Source organism: Anolis sagrei, chromosome 9 (genome assembly GCF_037176765.1).
Source record: "Anolis sagrei isolate rAnoSag1 chromosome 9, rAnoSag1.mat, whole genome shotgun sequence".
Lineage (NCBI taxonomy): Eukaryota > Metazoa > Chordata > Lepidosauria > Squamata > Dactyloidae > Anolis > Anolis sagrei.
Window position 1 is genome coordinate 11,892,253 of NC_090029.1, and position 22,166 is coordinate 11,914,418.

The 22,166-nt window shown below is 40.3% G+C and overlaps 1 protein-coding gene across 1 annotated transcript in view; it reads right to left on the bottom strand.

The window, feature by feature from the left end:
- IREB2 (iron responsive element binding protein 2) overlaps positions 1–19,210 on the bottom strand; it is a 41,204-nt gene extending 21,994 nt beyond the window's left edge. Inside the window, exons 1-6 of the mRNA XM_060755708.2 lie at positions 19,002–19,210; positions 10,531–10,620; positions 7,280–7,445; positions 5,218–5,355; positions 3,578–3,793; positions 361–430 (exon numbers count right to left, since the gene is read on the bottom strand). Coding sequence (XP_060611691.2) covers positions 361–430; positions 3,578–3,793; positions 5,218–5,355; positions 7,280–7,445; positions 10,531–10,620; positions 19,002–19,020 — 699 coding nt within the window. The 5' untranslated portion in view covers positions 19,021–19,210. The remainder of the gene's footprint in view (positions 1–360; positions 431–3,577; positions 3,794–5,217; positions 5,356–7,279; positions 7,446–10,530; positions 10,621–19,001) is intronic.
- Between the last annotated feature and the right edge of the window lie 2,956 nt (positions 19,211–22,166).

A 22,166-nucleotide genomic window follows, 5' to 3' on the forward strand; every position in this document is an offset into this window, starting at 1 on the left:
TCAGTTTCTCACATTCCTTGAATACTCGAATCCACTACAAATACTGGGAAGGTTGGGGGGGGGGGGGGTTCCAATCCAATCCTATGGGGTTCCCCAAATGGTCACATTTATTTGGTGGCATCCTAGCAATTTCCAAGTCTCCTCAATAAGTTGAAAGGCCAGTGATGAGGCTCAGTCAACGACAGCAGCACCTTTACACCCAAATATGTTGGTATTGTTAGCCTTGTCTTTGTTTCCAGCCGCACCCAGCACTAAAAGGCAGTGCCATAAAACTGAATCCAACCCTTGACCTGAAAAAGCTTCCATTCACATGTACTATAAAGTTGTGCAAACACCCCCCACCCCAATATATCAACGTACCTTGAAAAACTGGAGTCTCTCTCTATTTCTACCAAATTCTATCTCCTGGTTTTTTAAAACTGTTTCAGGCCTAAGGGGAAAAAAAGAAAGAGCCCATATAAATATTATCAGTTTATTAATATTTTCAAACTGAGTTGTTTTGAACAGAACAGCACAGGCATATTATTATTATTATTATTATTATTATTTATTTATTTATTTATTTATTTATTTATTTGCTACATTTGTAAACCGCCCCTCTCAGCCCACAGGAGACCCAGGGCAGTTTACAGTCAACATCAAAACATAAGAATTCAATAAAAAAACAATTAAGATGATATAAAATCATGATAAATCCGCCATGAGTCGCCGATTGGCTGAGAAAGGAGGTATACAAATACAGTAAATAAATAAATCTATATAAATAAAAATGTAATGTTCGTTTGTGGGATTAACAGAACTCAAAAACCACTGGACAAATTGACACCAAATTTGGACACAAGACACCTAACAACCCAGTGTATGTCGTTTACTAAAAAAAAAATATTTTGTCATTTGGGAGTTGTAGTTGCTGGGATTTATAGTTCACCTACAATCAAAGAGCATTCTGAACCCCACCGACGATGGAATTGAACCAAACTTGCACACAGGTCTCCCATGACCAACAGAAAATACTGGAAGGATTTGGTGGGCAGTGTCCTTTGGTTTTGGAGTTGTAGTTCACCTCCATCCAGAGAGTACTGTGGACCCAAACAATGATGGATCTGGACCAAACTCTACACAAATACTCAGTTTGCCCAAATGTGAATACTGGCGGAGTTTGGGAAAAATAGAATCTTTACATTTGGGAATTGTAGTTGCTAGGATTTATAGTTCACCTACAATCACAGAGCATTCTGAACCCCATCAACGACAGAATTGGGCCAAACCTCCCACGCACAATTCCCATGTGGGCCACAGCAATGCATGGCAGGGGATAGCTAGTAAATAAATAAAATCTATAAAACAATTTATTTTTTTTAAAAAAAACCATTTATAATGACAAATGCCACGTCCTTAGTCCCCAGCCCCTGTTTTAAAACCTATTTATACTCCAAAAAACCCAGAGACAAACACCAACGAATTAAATAAGACTTATGCCCAAGTACATAGAATCAAAGAGTTGGAAGAGACCTCATGGGCCATCCAGTCCAATCCCATTCTGTCAAGAAGCAGGAAATTGCATTCAAAGCACCCCCGACAGATGGCCATCCAGCTTCTGTTTAAAAGCTTCCAAAGAAAGAGTCTCCACCACACTCCCTTCGGGGCAGAGAGTTCCACTGCTGAACAGTTCTCACAGTTAAGTTCTTCCTCCTGTTCAGGTGGAATCTCCTTTCCTGTAGTTTGAAGCCATTGTTCCACATCCTAGTCTCCAGGGCAGCAGAAAGGAAGCCTGCTCCCTTCTCCCTCACATCTTGATCCCTGGCCCTCATCATGTCTCCTCTCAACTTTCTCTTCTTCAAGCTAAACATGCCCAGCTCTTTAAGCTGCTCCTCATAGGGCTTGTTCTCCAGACCCTTGAACCTTTGAGTCTCCCTCCTCTGGACACATTCCAGCTTAGAGTCAACATCTCCCTTCAATGGTGGTGCCCAGAATTGGACACAGTGTGATTCCAAGTGATATAGGATCACACTCTTAGAAAAGAATCTAGGAGAATCACGTCAAGGGAAGATGCCTAGGACTCGCTCCAAGAGGACATAACCTCCAGCAAGAAGACGGCGTTGCGGCCATGTCTTAAATGATAAGAAAACTGGTAATCTTCATATCTTGAACCTGTTATGTCCAATTAGAAAACCAGTCAGGCAACCACTTGCTGCGTGTAAGGCTAAAGGAATTTTACCACTTTGGAACAAATAAAAAAAACATCTGGAGGCCTTTCTCCTCTGCCTTTCCATTTCTATTCTGCCTGTCTTAATACCACATTTTTGCTGATTCAAACTCAAAAATTCCGCATGTATCTGACCAAGTGTTTGATGGTGAATTTTAAGTAAGCCACACAGGGGACAAATAAATACTTTTAATTGAATTAATTGGTGTTTGTCTCGGAGTAATCAGGTCATTGCATCTCTGGTCCAAAGAACATGACACTTTGAGCCTCAATTGAGATAAAAATGGGATATAATACTAACAATAGTAACGTAACAAGACATATTACTTTGGGTTGCTGTGAGTTTTCTGGGCTGTATGGCTATGTTCCAGAAGCATTCTCTCCTGACGTTTTGGCCACATCTATGGCAGGCATCCTCAGAGGTTGTGAGGTCTTTTGGAAACTAGGCAAGGTTTTATTTTTTTTGGTCGTGTCAGGAGCGACCTGAGAAACTTCAAGTCGCTTCTGGTGTGAGAGAATTGGCTGTCTGCAAGGACGTTGCCCAGGGGACGCCTGGATGATTACAACACCAAAACAACAGAGGGGAAACAATCAGGGACATCTAATCACCTCTCAACAAAAGATTCCTCCAGACACTGCCAGGTCATCAAATGCTAATCAAGGTTGTCAGTTGAAACATTCACACCTAGCTCCAGCAGACAAGAATCCTTTGTCCCACTCTGGACATCATACCACAGATATATAAACCCACTTTCCTAGTTCCAATAGACCTCACTACCTCTAAGGATGCTTGCCATAGATGCAGGCAAAACGTCAGGAGAAAATGCCTCTAGAACATGGCCATATAGCCCGAAAAACCTACAACAACCCAGTGATTCCGGCCATGAAAGCCTTTGACAATACATTATTATTATTATTATTATTATTATTATTATTATTGGTACAAGCAAAGCTTTTGGTCGTTACAACTTTCTTAACCAATTTTTTTGGATAAGAAAATTCATATGATAACAATAAAAAGAAACTCAGCAAAATGCCTTATGTTACCCACAACAACAAAAAAAGATTTCATACACATTTGAAATAGCCTTTCAAATAAAAATCTCATTTCTCCAAGTGTTCAGTGCAGAAAGTGATCTGAAAGTGGACTCCTAAGCCATCCAGTTATTTTCTTGGCAGGGACACCAGTAAGTAAACTTCGAAGTGTGAAAACACGTAACACATTATGAAATATTGTCTGATGTCGAGTTCCAAGTCAAACTGGAGAGGGAGTCCAAGCCTGCTATCGTGACGGCACACATTCCTAGCCACAGAACAAAAGGAGTTCTTAGAAGGCAAAAAGGGGAATAGTAATTAAGAGAACATGCTCACTCAGGCACTGGTTGAAGATGAAAAGGACACAGAAGAGGTGTGTTCTCGATTTGCACAGAGAGTTGCCCCGCGTTCCGCCTTGGTTCTCCATCACAGGGCCCTTTGCAACTGGACTGGCCTCGGCAAGAGGGCTTCCGAGGGGCTCTCAGGGGAGAGAGCTTGGAGGGCGGCTTCTGAGGATCCCCACCACCGGGATTTGGGGTGTTCTGTATTGCACTGTTGTGCAAGAAATGGATGAGAAAGATGTACATGATTGTTTACAAATGGCTTATTGCGTTATGCAGTTGCAGTTAAATTAGGTCTCTAGCGCAGGCATGGGCAAACTTCAGCCCTCCAGGTGTTTTGGACTTCAACTCTTACCATTCCTGCCTGCTCTAGAAGGTTCAAGAAGGTAAAAGTAAAGGTTTCCCCCGACATTAAGCACCCTTCCACACAGCACTGTATCTATATAAATAAAAATGTAATGTTTGTTTGTGGGATTAACAGAACTCAAAAAACACTGGACGAAGTGACACCAAATTTGGACACAAGACACCAAACAACCCAATGTATGTTCTTCACTCAACAAAAATTGATTTTGTCACCCTGAGGGCGACTCAAAGCGCTTTACACGTAAGTAATGGCAAAAATTCAATGTCAGTATAAACAATTACAATTATACACTACAATTAGACATAAATAAAATTAAAAAATATATTCATGAGCAATAAAACAATCATTAAAACAATAAAACAATTTTCCGGGTCCAGCTCAGCACCTCAACATATGACCCGACTATTACAGGAATACAGTGAACACTAAAGCAATAGTTCATGGTGTCCATGACTTCAAGATGTTCTAATATAATCGAATTTGAGTAAATTTTATGAGGCAAGTTCAAGACTGGGTGCTTCCCACTTCTGCTTTCATATAAGATATGGGCCAGGAGTTGTTGCTGTTTGGTTTTTGTAACCTACTCCAAACTGGCACGTCATAACAGAAGAATCTAAAGTGAGTAAGTGAATACATGTATGTATCCTTTACTTAAAACTACCTTCAGAAGAACACATCTTTTATTACCAACTAGCCGTCCCCTACCACGTGTTGCTGTGGTCCAGTCTGTGTATATGTGTTTTGTGTGTGTGTATATATGTGTGGGTGTATATATGTGTGTATATATTTGTGTATTTATATGCTTACTTGCATATTGTGTATATGTGTGTGCTGCTTGTCTATATGCATATATGTGTATATATGTGTATATGTATATATGTGTGCATGTGTATATGTATATGTGTGTATATATGTATATTTGTGTGTGCATGTATATATAGGTGTGTGTATAAGTGTATATTTGTGTATTTTTGTGCACATATATACGAATGTGTGCATGTGTATATGTATATATGTATATATGGTGTATTTGGGGGGTTTTTAAGTCTGCTCTGCAGGGGTTTTGTGTGTGTGTGTGCGTGTGCTTTTAGGGATGATGGACACACGTTGGACTGTTAGGTGTCTTGCGTCCAATTTTCGTGCCAATTTGTCCAGTGGGTTTTGAGTTATGTTAATCCCACAAACGAACATTACATTTTTATTTATATAGATGCAACCCCATTTCTTCCAAAGCATAGTAAAAATCAAATGAACTTCATAATATGTACCATTTATTGAAGTCAATCTGCAAAGAATGATCAACAGTGAGATCTGTCGGACAGGCAGGATGGACTTTGGTAGGATCTCCTCCCAGATTTTTCACAGCTTCCCTCATAGCAGCAAAATCCACCATGGCAGGAATTCCACTGACAAAAGAGAACAACATTCACATCTATACCCATAATAAAAGTGAAAATGTGTATTGTGTGTGTGTCCACAGAAAGGCTCCTGCTTCCACGAACAGCTTCAACCCACAGTGCTGAGGAGCCACCAAAAGCCCTCCCTCCAATGACATTTCAGGTTATAGCGAGCACCATGAACATGTAGCCCAACCCCTGCCATTGTCCTCCCCAAACACTACAACCCACCACCCAAGGAATGCTTTCATTGGGGACAACTTCATCCTGAATTTTACGTGTTTCCTCCACCACAGAAACATCCCAGTGTTTCTGACTCTCTCCACTGGTGTGGAATTTGCATGATCCCACCCACTGCCTCTCCCTTAACCCTTTCCTACTCTTTTCAACTCTGTCTGCACAACAAACAGAGCAGAACTAGGCAGCAACTAAACATACTGGAGGAGTTTGGGGGACTGACTCCACATGATGGAAGTTGTAGTTTACCCTGCATCAAGTCAGAGCACTGTGACCCCCACTGACAATGGATCTGGGCCACATTTGGCACGCAGAATCCCCATGACTGAAGAAAATACTGAAGAGTTTTGGGGGGAATTCACCTTGATTTATAGGCATTGTAGGCTTTGGGATTTATAGTTCACCTGCAATCAAAGACCACTCTGAACCCCACCAACAATGGTCCTGGACCTAACTTGACACACAGAACCCCCATGACCATAATAATAATAATAATAATTATTATTATTATTATACAGGAGGGCTTTGGGGGAAATTCACCTTGATTTATAATTTATAGAATTATAGTTCACCTACATCCAGAGAGCGCAACAACAATGGATCTGCAACAACAATGTGAACGCAAACAACAATGGATCTGCACCAAATTTGGCATGCATATCCCATATGCCCAAATTTGAGTACTTGTGGATTTGGGGTGGAATTGGCCTTGATATTTGTTAATTGTAGGTACCAGGATTTAAGTACCGGGATTTCTAGTTCACCTGCAATCAAAGAGCATTCCAAATCTCACTGATGATGGACCTAGACATAACTTGGCACACAGAACCCGCATGACTAACTCAAACTACTGGAGCATTTTGAGGGGACTGACCCACCATAGTGGGAGTTGTAGTTTACCCTACAGCCAGAGAGCACACTGAATCCCACCAATGACACATCTACAGCGAACATGACAAACTTTAAGTACTGAGAGAGTTTCAAGGAGTTAATCTGGCATGATGTGAGTTGTAGTTTACCCACAACCCCATGCATTTTGTAAAATAAAAATGACTTCTTCTATTAACCCGTGCAATGCTGGGTACCCAAGCCAGTCTTTAATCAATAGTGTCAAACCAAGGAGAGGCATCTTATATGGTACCAATCACAGCTTGGAAAAATGACAAATCACAGCTAACTCTAGTTAGCAATGGCCATGCTGTCTGGGGTTTCTGAATATCATGGTGCCTGCACACACAAAGTTTGCATGTTCTGATTATGTACACTGCAGTAGATATTACACAGAACATGTGTACTATCTACTGCATCTATTCTATCTATTATATGGCTCACATGACATCAACTGGACTGACCCATGCATTGACTCAGCATGAGGCATTTTGTTATGCTTACATGTATGTGCAAAGGGTGACACAGTACAATTAATATTGTGTGGGAATGTTAGCACATAGATCTCAATCTTCTGCAACGTGCTTCGGCACCCTGAGACTCCTACAGAGCAGCATTAAGTCACTCTATTATTTCAATAACTTTTTCTTAGGTAAAGTCATTGCCAGAGTAAACTTACATGAATAGTTGAATGCCTGACTATTTAATACTCCCCGCGGAGTCCCGACCCTGAACATTGAGCTCATGCCCATGCTGTTGGAATTAATTAGAGAGAGATGAAACATAAAATAAGAACCATGTGCCTTACGTAAAGTCTTGGAGGAGGACTCTGGCAGGACAGAAGGGCACTTCAACATGGTTCTGCTTTGTTTTCCAATTCAAAATGTTCATGGCATCTTCTTCTTTTATAAGGAAGCCATCACAGTTACGGACCGCAGCTTCCAACAGAACCCGTATGGAATAAGGCAGGATATCTGCGCAAAGACAAGGAATAGGACTGGTTAAGAAAAGGTGCTCTACCTACAGGTGTCTTACCTACATGCTCAAACCACCACCAACTCAGACCAAGTAGTGATTCTATTCAACAATAATTCATGACAGGAAGCAATAAAGCAACCCAGTGAAGTGGCAAACACCACTTACTATGTTTAACAAGTCTGCACACTTGCCTTTCAACTCTGAAGAGCACAAAATGTTGCTCCAGGGTGTGCTGGTTTGCTTTAAATTAGTTGTGTTTTACAAGGCAGGTTGTGTCATTACTCCTTTATGAAGTGATTCATCCAAAGGCTACTAAACAGAAATTCACTTATGATTCAGCAAATGTACCATATATACTCAACTATAAGCTGAGTTTTTCAGCCCTTTTTTAAGGCTAAGAAAAGCCCTCCTCGGCTAATACTTCAGTTATTTATTATTTTACTGTTATTATTTTTATTATTATTACATTTATGGTTTAACTCTATTATTACATTTATAACAATAATAATAATAATACTTTATTTGTACCCCGCTATCATCTCCCCAAGGGACTCGGTGCGGCTTACATGAGGCCAAGCCCACAGCACATCAATTAAAAAAAGCAATAACAATAATTAATACAAAACAGTTAAAATAAACTCAAAACAGAAAATACACAATAAGCAATAACGATAACAGTATCAAAACATACAGCATTTAAAACGTATGGCCGGGCCAAATGTAACAATTCAAATTTAAAATTAAAAAATTAAAAATGCTGGGCATGAACAAGGTGGGGAACTTGTGCTGGTCCTTCCCTATTTTTCAGGCATTTCATTAGAAGCTGCTTATCCAGGAATAGCTTATAAAAGAGACTTATAAGATTAAGCCACATTCACAAACCCTGCATTTTGAACATTGTTCCAGGACTTTAAATGAGCCAAATGAATGAAAACATCAATTTAGATTAGTGGTTCCCAACCATTTTTTGACCAGGGACCACTCTCCAACATTAGTACCAAAAAGTTATGAACCAGTTTTAGTTTTAGTTTGGTTGTTTGGGGTGTTGATTCAGAAAATTGCATTGGGTAGACCACATCAGCTCTAGTTTCTGATACAGAACATATGCCATCCAGTAGTTACCATCTGCTTGCCCACAGGAAACCGTATTTAATAATCTAGAGCTGATGTGGTATATCCAAGGGGTCGGGGCTGGTCAGTGACAGGGAATGAGTGGCAGGCGGTGCGAAAGGAGCAGAAATATAATAAATAAAATAAATAAATTAAGAGGAAGGAGGTTCACAGACCGGATTTTCGTCCTCACAGCCCACTGGTGGTCCACGGTCCACAGGTTAAAAAGCACTGATTTAGATTAATCAAAACCTAATTTAATTATTTCTTTTCTGCCTAGAATGTTACTGTCGGTAAGACAGTTAACTAAATATACAATCCTTCTGTTTACTCAGATACTAGTCCTACTAGTGCAGTTGTTCCCAACCTGTGGTCCATGAATCATCAATGATCCGCAAGAACGGAAATATGGTTTGCAGCCTCACCATTACTACACCGTTGCCTTGAAACCATGCAGCAATGAGAGCGACTGGTCTCACAAAACCCTCTGATAGTGCCGAGCAGGGGAGAGGAGAGGTTGACTACCTACAAAAGATTACTACCCCCCCCCCCCCCCCCCGGAATGAACAGCCACAGACCCTTACCTAATATCACTGTTGCCTGCCATAGCATTGCACTTAATTCCCTATATTTTTTTGAGCTTGCACAAATCTTGGCCCAGCCTTTTAAATTAGCTTGAACAGGCAGGATTACTTTTAATATATATGTGTTATGGCAACAATTTTTATGCTTATATTTTGTTTTGTTAATCTTATGGTTATGTTGTTTTTACTTTGTATGTTTTGTGATGTTACCTGGGAACCGCTTTGAGTCCCCTCGGGGAGATGGAGCGGTATATAAATAAAGTTTTATATTATATTATTACTACTACCACATCAGCTCTAGATTATTAAATATGATTTTCTGTGGGCAAGCAGATGGCAACTACTGGATGGCACATGCTCTGCATCAGAAACTAGAGCTGATATTGTCTGTCCAATGCAATTTTCTGAATCAGAACCCCAAATAACCAAACCAAATCTAAAGTTGACTAAAAACTGATTCGTAACCCTTTTGGCACTAAAATTAGAGAGTGGTCCCTGGTCAAAAAAAGGTTGGGGACCACTGTACTAGTGGATATGTTCATGGCTACAATTCAATAATGAGAACCTATAGCTTCTCATACATAGGCCCGACTGTATTCGACCAGCCTTACTCCATGGGAAATGTGTCTAGGCTTACAGCCTAATTCTGCTCCATGGCACAAAACAGACAAAAGACAGAAGCTACAGCTCACCAAACATTGTTTTGATTATGTTCTTCTAAAACTAACAAAAGCTGCTTAGCAAACATGATTGTTAACCTCATGGGTTCTGGCAGATGGAAACCAGACGGTGTGTATTTATTAAAAGGCCCTGCTCTCCCACTCTTGCTCCATGAGTCACAGTCGCAGGGAAACTGACTAGCCTTGGGCCATAACTAGGCAGCACTGCAATGGATCTCTGAAGCATATCAAACTGAGTGCACTGATTCGTATACATTTCAGATATGAACTCTGTAGCTAACAAGGCAGAACAGGGGAAAATGAAACATCAAAGCGATGGGGCTTCCAACACTGGCATGAGAAGACAAAGCCCACATCATTGTGGATTGCTTCTCTGCACCAACTAGGTTGTCCCAATGTGTTTGACTGTAGTTCCCAGAATTCCTGATTGCTGGCCAAGTCAGCTAGGGCTTCTGGGAGTTTAAGCCTAAAACACCTAGAGGACCAAACTTTGGGAATTACTGGTCCAAGTTGTGACTTAAATTACAAGCTTCACACATGAAAATGATACCACCAGTCTTGGATTAAAATTGCTAGACAACATACATTGCACAGACCATCGCTTTAAATGGTATTTCTCACAAACACAGAAGTCCACACTAACCCACAACACATTTTATAACACATATAAGAAAGACATGAAAAAGCAATGGAAAAGTAATTGTTACCGTATTTGGTGCCTCCTAGTTTAGCAATATTGTAGAATCTCTTGTCTGTATTTTCATCCAATGTTTCAATTAAATTTTGGAACAGGCGGTCTGAAAGGCAAGTCATGCAGATAAATAACAGCTCATAAGAGAATTAAAATAATCCAGTAATTGATGCATTTTGTAGAACCCTGGATCTCGCTTTGTTGCTCTCAAGAAAAGCCAGGATTGCAAGCCCGCACACAAACCATATTCACATATATCGATACAAAGTGAAGTTAAACAATTCTGATTCCAACTGCTCTGGGTTTGTGGTAATCCTAGAAACCCAGGTTCCCATTTGGTCAGTGTTTCTCAACCTTCCTAATGCCACAACCCATTAATACAGTTCCTTATGTTGTGATGACCCCCAGATCCCAGTTGCAGGGATTTATAGTTCACCTTCTGAACGCATCTCCCCCTATGAACCATCACGGAGATTAAGATCCTCTGGGGAGGCCCTGCTTTCCATCCCATCATTGTCACAGGGGCGACTGGTGGGGACGAGTGACAGGGCCTTCTCGGTGATGGCCCCCCCAGCTATGGAACTCCCTTCCTGGTGAGTTCAGGTCAGGCCCCTCCCTCCTGTCCTTTAGAAGGATAGTAAAAACTTGGCTGTGGGACCAAGCTTTCAGGACAGGGCAATAAAGCAGCAATAGGAAAGATTACCAGGACAATGAGATTTGACGCTGATGACCAGGATGGTTTAAATTGTGTATTTTAATATTGAGATAAATGCTTTTAATGTTTATGTACGTTCCTCCTGCCATATCAGCACTTTTAACCCTGTACCCCTTTGCGCCGGCCGATCCAGTTTTAATAGTGTCTTGATGTATGTCATTTGTTGTTTATTTTGCTTAATTGTTTTGATTTGCTTGTTTACTGCTGTGATATGTTTTCTTTGTATTGTGTTTGTGGCTTCGGCCTGTGTAAGCCGCATCGAGTCCTTCGGGAGATGCTAGCGGGGTACAAATAAAGTTAATAATAATAATAATAATAATAATATATGAATTTGTGTTGCATTGTGTTGCATTGAATGTTTGCCTTAAATATGTTGTGCTCTGACCTGAGTACCCTTTGGGGTGAGAAGGGCGGAATATAAATGTTTCAAATAATAAATAAATACAAGAATAATACAATCAAAGAGCATTCTTAACTCCACCAAGGATGGAATTGAACCAAACTTGGTACACAGAACTCCCATGGTGGGAATTGACCTTGAGTTATGGAGTTGTAGCTCACCTACATCCAGAGAGCATTGTAGACTCAAAGAGTGCCAGATCTGGACCAAACTTGGCACAAATACTCAATATGCCCAAATGTGAACACTGGTGGAGTTTGGGGAAAATAGAGCCTGACATTTGGGAGGTGTATTGCTGGGATTTATTGTTCACCTACATTCTGAACATTCTGAACCCAACCAATGATAAAATTGGGCCAAACTTCCCACACAGAACCTCCATGCCTTGAAGGGGCTCACTGGCATGATCCTCCCTCCAGCCTTGCAACCTCTCCCTTGGCTGCACATGCGCACCACACTGTCATGTGCCAAGCACGCCTGCTCTCCTCTCCCCTCTTGTGTCAGAAACAGTCCTCCCCTTGGCTGAGAGGCCGGCCAATCACAACGGAGGAGGGCTTTTGGTTGGAGGATGTGCCGTCTGATTCCAAAAAGGAAGAGAAGGACCTAACACTCAAAAAAAATGATTTTTTCTTTTGGGAGTTGTAGTCTCTGGGATTTATAGTTCACCTACAATCAAATAGCATGATAGCATTGAACCAAACGGGTCATACAGGACTCCCATGACCAACAGAAAACACCAGAAGGGTTTGGTGAGCATTGACCTTGAGTTTGGGAGTTGTAGTTCACCTATATCCAGAGAGCACCATGGACTCAAAGAATGATGGATCTGGACCAAACTTGGCACGAATATTCCATATGCCCAAATATGAACACAGATGGAGTTTGGGGAAAATAGACCTTGACATTTGGAAGTTGTATTTACTGGGATTTATAGTTCACCTACAATCAAAGGGCGTTCTGAACCCCACCAATGACAGAATTGGGGCAAACTTCCCACACAAAACCCCCATGACCAATAGAAAATACTCAAGACCATGCAATCCAACGCCCTTCACCAGGGCAAGAAAACATAATCAAAGCCCTCCTGACAAAGAGCCATCCAGATATAGATATGATTCTCACACACACAGATATAGTATCATAGATTTGAAAGGGACCCTTAAAGAAGGACAATGATATATTGCATGTTCCAGGGTGGGCAAACCAGACACTCTCCACATCAACACTGACAAAGAAACAACAAGAAATACTGTTTACCCACAAGCATAAAGAAATTATGTATATTAGAAACCAACGCTTTCTCATTACTTTATTTTCCAGATCAACAGACTGGGTCACAGCAACACATGGCAGGGAATGGCTAGTCTGAAATATATGTCTTTGGCGACCCCTCTGAAACCCCCTTACGACCCCTTCCCCAGGGGTCCCAACCCCTAGGTTGAGTAATGCTGCATTACGTGATAATGCAACTGTTAAGACTTACAAATGACCGAGAGTACATGAGATTGTGGTTTTACACAGCCCAAATTATGTCAGTACAATATAGCAGGTAAATATTCACTAAACGACGTCTGCACTGTACTAGAATTGTGTGGGTCAAAGTAAACAATTCTAAATACAAAGTAGAGTAGCTGAGTGCAATTTACTATCCCTTGTCATGAGCTACTTTATAATAGATTAAACCTATTCATTCCCTTCCAATCCTCTCAACTCTCAATTTTAATTATACAATAGCTACATTTGGAAGCAACAACATCTGGAGGGATGACAAGGCCACAGTGCATTTCAACTGGAGAGATTTTCTCCACCCTGAAACAGGAATGAACTCTACAAAGAGGTCATAATACTAAATTGTAATCCTGACCACATGTATCTGAAGAAAGGCCCTGAGCACACCCAGGCTTCTTTCTTTTCCTCCTTTCCCTCCTTATCAGATGTACAAGCTCCACGGGGCTTAAATGATTAAATTCAAGGTTTAGATGGGTTGAAAGACAGAAGACCGCTGAGTTGTCACTATTATGTTTCATAGTCCTTGATTATAAAGGGCAGCATCAAGGACATGAAAGTGAAAACCCTACTATTACTGGGGAGTGAGTTATGCAAAATATTACGAATAGGTGTTTGATTATACAAACTATACACTTTGATTATAGTTTAAGTGGCATTTACATGGCTTGTTTGAACTTATACATATTACCATTAATTTTCTTTACAACCGTAACCATTGAATTGTCTTTAAACATATTACAGATTATTTATGGTTTAGACTTCGGAGATAATATTTAAAACTTTTTAATGATATGCGAATGTGGATAATATTTGTTTTGAAACTATATTTAAGAAAGCATAGACCTTGAAGGTATAAATACTGTAAATACATTTTTCAGGCTGAAAATTTAATTCTTATTTATTTATTTACGGCTTTTCTATCCCATCCGTTTTCAACCTCCGCAAAGGGACTCAGGACGGCTAACAAAGTGGCATCCCATGGCGCCCTTATCAAAACATAAATATACAATTAACAGCAATGTAATAATAACAACAATATAAAACAGTATAAAACCGTATAAACAATATAAAAATAGACAATAAATAGTCAGTGGTCACCAATTTAAATCATTCTCCAAATGTCCCCCTGGGCATATACTTGAGCAATAGAATCCTAGAGTTGGAAGAGACCTCATGGGCCTCCAAGTCCAACCCCATTCTGCCAAGAAGCAGGAAAATCGCATTCAAAGCACCCATGACAGATGGCCATCCAGCCTCTGTTTAAAAGCTTCCAAAGAAGGAGCCTCCACCACACTCCGGGGCAGAGAGTTCCACTGCTGAACGGCTCTCACAGTCAGGAAGTTCTTCCTCATGTTCAGATGGAATCTCCTTTCTTGTAGTTAAAGTTATTCATCATTTTACTTTGTTGTTATTATTTAACTGTAATATTATTATCATTATGTTTATTATTGCATTTACATTATTTTCTCTATTATAATATTACATTTATTATTTAACTATTTTATTATTACATTTATTATTTTACTCTATTATTATTACACACATTATTTTACTCTATTATTTTTATTACATTTATTATTTTACTCTATTATTACTGCTACAATTATTTTAACTATATTTATTATTGGAAGGATACATAAGCACACTTACATTGAAGTAGTTTAGAATAATGGTTTAATCAGAGTTGGACAGTCTTATCTTAAATTACAGTTTTATGTAAATATTAAAGAAACATTTAACCTACCGATGCCTGAATTAGTGTAATTTTATTGGTATCTATTTTTATTTTGATATTTACCAGTAGCTGCTGCATTTCCCACCCTCGGCTTATACTCAAGTCAATATGTTTTCCAAAGAGTTTGTGGTAAAATTAGATTTACCGTATATACTCGAGTATAAGCCGCCCAAATATAAGCCGAGGCACCTAATTTTACCACAAGAAACTGGGAAAATGTATTGACTCGAGTATAAGCCGAGGGTAAGAAATGCAGCTGCTGCTGATAATCATCAGTACGTTAAATGATTTTGTGTATTTACATAAAACCGTAATTTAAGATAAGACTGTCCAACTCTGATGAAAAAATTATTCTAACCTTCTTCAATGTCAATGTGCTTACATATCCTTCCAATAATAATAAAGAGTAAAATAATAAATGTAACAACAATAATAACAATAGAGTGAATAATGGAAATTTAATAAAAATAATTGAGTAAAATAATAAATGTAATAAATATTAGTACAGTAAAATAAGGTAATAATAATAAATAGAGTAAATAATAATAATAATAAATAGAGTAAAAAAATAACCTTGACTCAAGTATAAGCCAAGGGGAACTTTTTTAGCCTAAAAAAAGGGAAGAAAAACTAGGCTTATACTTGAGTATATACAGTATATTTGGGTCAAATTATACTCAAGTATATACGCTAATTCCACTCCCAATTAAACTATTGCCTTTCATATATCAGGGAATGTGATGTTCTCCCTTTTATCGAAAACCCTATCATTCACAAATGAGGTGAATTCTCAAGTTTGGAGGCTTTCCTTTAAAATTCTCTCTTGCCTTGTGCCCATTGACACTGAATCCAAGAAAAAGACTACTGTATTTTTAGGAACAAAATAATCAAATTTTTGCTAGTGAGAAGTAATGATCAGCTGCTGACAATCAGTACCATTGTGGCGTTGAAGGCTTTTAATTTAGTACAGAAAGAGAGTGTCACTGCCAACTACATTATTTCCATTTCCTCTTTTACTTGAGCACACACGCCTCCTGTTGCCAAACAGGGCTATCAACTTGCCCCTTCATATCTTTCTTTACCTCCTAATCATAAAAATCCTTGAGGTGTTATTAAATGGAGAGAAAAGGCAAAAGGTTAAAGAAAGCATGGGAGGGAGAGCATGGAATCTAATGGATGGTAAACAACAGAATGGCTTTTTGCTTTTAAAAAAAAATATATGACATGGAAAATCTATAAAACAGCAAGCACCTTTACCCTGCTTTCTGACACAGTCAACAGGAGGGATGACTGGATGTTCTTTCGTACAGCTTTTAAAAACCACATAGGTTCTCTACAGAAAACTAGGCATAATCATCATCATCTTTATTTGTAACCTGCCCCAGTTCCCCAAAGGGACTCAAAGGGTGTCAGATAGACAATGGAAGGGGAGAAGACAGAATGTGCACAGAATATTTTTAAAAAGAGAAAAAATATAAATAATTCATCCCTGGTAATCATGGAAATGACAAATATTTAGCCTCAATCCTATTCTTCAACAAGAACTAGATCTGTGTTTGCATTTCCTAGATACATGGGAAGAGGGCTGAAGGAACAAAGTTGGCTGATGACCATCACAATTGGGTTGTTGTAGGTTTTTTCGGGCTATATGGCCATGTTCTAGAGCAGGGGTCCTCAAAATTTTTAAACAGAGGGTCGGGTCACAGTCCCTCAAACTGTTGGAGGGCCAGATTATAATTTGGAAAAAAAAACACGAATTAATTCCTATGAACACGGCAATATCTTATCTGTAGTCCAAAAATACTTAAAACAATAAATAACTAAAAGGAAGAACAATTTTAACAAATATAAACTTATTAGTATTTCAATGGGAAGTGTTGGCCTGCTTTTGGCTGATGAGAAAGGATTGTTGTTGTGTGCTTTCAAGTCATTTCAGACTTAGGTTGACCCTGAGCGAAGGCCAGGTAAATGACCTTGGAGGGCCTAGCCAGCCCCCGGGCCTTAGTTTGAGGACCCCTGTTTTAGAGGCATTCTCTCCTGACGTTTCGCCTGCATCTATGGCAAGCATCCTCAGACGTTGTGAGACCAAACTTGAACACAGAACTCCCATGACCAACAGAAAATACTGAAAGGGTTTGGTGAGCATTGAGCTTGAGTTTGGGAGTGTAGTTCACCTACATCCAGATAGCACTGTGGACTCAAACAATGATGGATCAGGACCAAACTTGGCACGAATACTCAATATGCCCAAATATAAACACAGATGGAGTTTGGGGAAAATAGACCTTGACATTTGGGAGATGTAGTTACTGGGATTTATAGTTCATCTACAATCAAGGAGCATATAATACACTACCAGTATATCATAGTACATATTGTATTAAATCATGTTGTAGTCATCCCTTGTTTGGGAATCAGCCAGCACGTCAAAGACTTAAATCAAGAAATAGTTTTCTTAGATCTACAGAGACACTCCTGGAACACCTCAGCAAGCGAGAGTTCAAAAGTGGCAGGCTCAAACCCAGCACTTCAACCAATGGCTGATACCAAATGAGAGACTCCCCCTGGGCACACAGAAGACTGGGCGACTTGGAAGGCACTGAACAGACTGCGCTCTGGCACCACGAGATGCAGAGCCAACCTTCAGAAATGGGGCTACAAAGTAGAATCCTCGACATGCGAGTGCGGAGAAGAGCAAACCACTGACCACCTGCTGCACTGCAACCTGAACCCTGCCACATGCACAAGGGAGGACCTTCTTGCAGCAACACCGGAAGCACTCCAAGTGGCCAGATACTGGTTAAAGGACATTTAACCAGCTACCAAACTCACAAGTTGTGTATTTTTCTGCCTGTTTGCTTTGTTCTGTTAGAAATGTAATATAATGGACTGGCTGCTCTGACACGACAAATAAATAAATAGCATCACATTATATATTGTACTAAATCATGTTGTAGTGTCTATATATATATATATATATATATATATATATATATATAAAATACATACACACGTTATTATTGAAATAATAATGTATACACTCCACTTGCTCATGAACAGAACCTCTGGAGATGCCATTAGGCTCAGATGCAGGCGAAATGTCAGGAGAGAATGCTGCTGGGGCATAGCTCAAGTTTGATCAAGCCTTTTGGTTTGGTTTGGCATTGTCATATGGCCTAATCAATAACATTTATTTATTAGATTATTAATAATAATAATAATAATAATATAATTCCGACCTTGAAAGCCTTGGACACAAACTAAATTATATTATTATATTGTAATAATAATGTATACACTCCACTTGCTCATGAACAGAACCTCTGGGGATGCCACTAGGCTCAGATGCAGGCGAAATGTCAGGAGAGAATGCTGCTGGGACATAGCTCAAGTTTGATCAAGCCTTTTGGTTTGGTTTGGTATTGACATATGGCCTAATCAATAACATTTATTTGTTGTAATTATTATTATTATTATTATTATTATTCCGACCTTGAAAGCCTTGGACACAAACTAAATTATATTATTATATTGTAATAATAATGTATACACTCCACTTTCTCATGAACAGAACCTCTGGGGATGCCATTAGGCTCAGATGCAGGCGAAATGTCAGGAGAGAATGCTGCTGGGACATAGCTCAAGTTTGATCAAGCTTTGTTGTTTGGTTTGGTATGGTTATATGGCCTAAAATAGACAATTATATTATTATATTGTACTAAATCATGTTGTAGTGTCTATATTACATATATCTATTATACACACACACGTTATTATTGTAATAATAATGTATACACTCCACTTGCTCATGAACAGAACCTCTGGGGATGCCATTAGGCTCAGATGCAGGCGAAATGTCAGGAGAGAATGCTGCTGGGACATAGCTCAAGTTTGATCAAGCCTTTTGGTTTGGTTTGGCATTGTTATATGGCCTAATCAATCCCATTCAACTTCCCGCAAGGCCTGAGGAGAATGGGGAGCCCCTGAAGGAAGGCCCAGAAGGAAGAAGGCGGCGCCTGGCTGTGTAGGCCTCAGGGCTTCCAATAGATAGAGAGGCCTGAAGGAGGGGGACTACTCGAGGGCAGGCTTCACGGAAAGGGGAAGGCCTCACGGGCCTCGGGCACTGACCTGTCCCGGCCGGGTCCATCTTCCTGCCCTCCCGACCCTCCACGGAGAGAGAAGCCCACCGAGGAAGGCGCCCTCCTGGCCGGCGGAGAGACACTCTCTGAGGCGGGCTGCCCAGGCTCCTCCCCTGAAATACCGCGAGAGGTCGACGAGACCCCGCTCCTCTCCTTCGCCTTATTGGGCCCCCTTGTCTCTAAGACCTCGCGAGAGTTTGATAGGTCGCAAGAAAGGAAAGCGAAGACAGCTCTCGCGAGGTTTCCTTATTCCTTTTTTTCTCCCCTTTTGCTAGGGAGGAAGATAGCGGCGTGAAAGAGGGCGAAGGTCTCGCGAGACCTCAGCGCCTCTAAGTAATGGGAACGGGGCTGCTCTCGCGAGACGTCCACACATTCCTAGGCTATTATTTCAGAATAGAGTTAGAAGGAATTTTCAAAACTATTTCTTAATTTTCATTAATAAAAATATACTATTATTTCAGAATGCAATTGCTATGAGTTTTCAAAATGATCAATGTTTATTATTAACAATATAGTATTATTTCAGAATGCAATTGCTATGAGTTTTCAAAATTATTAATGTCTATTATTAATATCCTATTATTTCAGAATACAATTAGAATTTTTCAAAACTAATTATTGGTTTTTATTATCGATAATAATATACATTCTGAAATAATAATAATAATTAATAATAATATGTTATTATTTCAGAATGCAATTGCTATGAGTTTTCAAAATTATTAATGTCTATTATTAACATACTATTATTTCAGAATACAATTAGAATTTTTCAAAACTAATTACTGGTTTTTATTATCGATAATAATATACATTCTGAAATAATAATAATAATTATTAATAATACGTTATTGTTTTAGAATGCAATTGCTATGAGTTTTCAAAAGTATCAATGTTTATTATCAACAATATACTATTATTTCAGAATACAATTAGAATTTTTCAAAACTAATTATTGGTTTTTATTAATAATAATGATAATAATATACTATTATTTCAGAATGGAATTGCTATGAGTTTTCAAAATTATTAATGTCTATTATTAACAAGTAGCTTGGGGACCCGGCGTTGCCCGGGTTATTAGAGAAAGTGGGTAATGGCGGTTCTGTATGCCAAGTTTGGTCTTTATTGGTCTTTGGATAATGGCAGCATTATTTTCAGGAAGTGAGTGAAGGTACTTGAAGTCCCATCATCCATGGGCCATCCTCCTACAAACAGCAGCAGGATATAGAGTGGGTCATGGGGGCTCTGTGTGCCAAGTTTGGTCTTTATCAGTCATTAGATGAGGGTGGCAGAGGTGTCACTAAGTGAGTGAAGGTACTGCAAGTCCCATCATCCAAAGTCCATCCCCTTTCACACTGCAGCAGGATGTAGAGTGGATCATGGGGGCTCTGTGTGCCAAGTGTGGTATGATTGGTCATTAGAAGAGGGTTGCAGCAATCTTCGGAAGGGAGTGGAGGTACTTGAAGTCCCATCATCCATGGTCTGTCCTCCTCCAAACTGCAGCAGGATGTAGAGTGGGTCATTGGAGCTGCATGTGGCAAGTTTAGTCTTGATGAGTCATTGGCGAGGGCCTCAGTGGTCTCAGGAAATGAGCAAAGGTACTGCAAGTCCCATCATCCATCTCCAAATTTTTCCAAACAACACCAGGACGTAAAGTGGGTCATGAGAGGTCTATGTGCCAAGTTTGGTCTTGATCCGTCATTGGATGAGGTTTGCAGAGGTCTCAGAATGTGAGTGAAGGTACTGGAAGTTCCATCATCCATGGTCCACCCTTCTCCAAAACTGCAGCAGGATGTAGAGTGGGTCATGGGGGCTCTGTGTGCCAACGTTGGTCTTGATCGGTCATTTGATGAGTTTTGCAGCAGTCTTGGGTAGTGGAGGTACTTGAAGTCCCATCATCCATGGTCTGTCGTCCTCCAATGTGCTCCAGGATGTAGAGTGGGTCATTGAAGCTCCATGTGCCAAGTTTAGTCTTGATGAGTCATTGGCGAGGGTCTCAGTGGTCTCAGGAAGTGAGTGAAGTGACTGCAAGTCCCATCATCCATTGTCAAATTCTTCCAAACCGCACCAGGATGTAGAGTGAGTTATGTGGGCTCTCTGTGTAAATTGTGGTCCTGATCCATCATTGTTGGCAGTTATAATGGTCTTAGGAAGGGAGTGCAGGTTTTGCAAGTCCCATCGTCCATGGTGCATCCTCCTTCAAACTGCACCTGGATGTAGAGTGCGTCATAGAGACTCAGTGTGCCAAGTTTGGTATTTATCGGTAATTGGATGAGGGTTGCAGTGGTCTGAAGAATTGAGCAATGGTACTGCAAGTCCCATAATCCACGGTCCATCCCCGGCCAAACCACACCAGGACGTAAAGTGGGTCATGAGAGGTCTATGTGCGAAGTTTGGTCCTGATCAGTCATTGGATAAGGTTAACAGCGGTCTCAGAATGTGAGTGGTGGTACTGCAAGTCCCATCATCCATGGTTCATACTCCTCCAAACTGCAGTAGGATATAGAGTGGGTGATGGGGGCTCTGTGTGCCTATTTCAGTCTGTATTGGGAGTGTTCTGACCCAGCCCCCGGCCTTTCCTTTCCTCTCTTTCTCATCTCGGAATGTTGGATTTGAGGCTAGCCAATCAGAGACCATATGCAAATTTCCTTCTCATGTCCCCATTTCTGCCATTCACTGTTTTCTCCACCAGGGGCTCCTATTGAAGCTGGCCAATCAGAGACCATATGCAAATTTCCTTCTCATGTCCCCGTTTCTGCCATGAACTGTTTTCTCCACCAGGGGCTCCTATTGAAGCTGGCCAATCAGAGACCATATGCAAATAGCACCACTGCGGCAGCCAATCCGAATGTTGGAACTTTCAGGCTGGCCAATCAGAACGCTGGCACATACACCGCCCTTCCGCCCTCCACAATTCCTCTGTCCGATACAAACACTCTTCTTTATTATATACTAGCTTGGGGACCCGGCGTTGCCCGGGTTATTAGAGAAAGTGGGTAATGGCGGTTCTGTATGCCAAGTTTGGTCTTTATTGGTCTTTGGATAATGGCAGCATTATTTTCAGGAAGTGAGTGAAGGTACTTGAAGTCCCATCATCCATGGGCCATCCTCCTACAAACAGCAGCAGGATATAGAGTGGGTCATGGGGGCT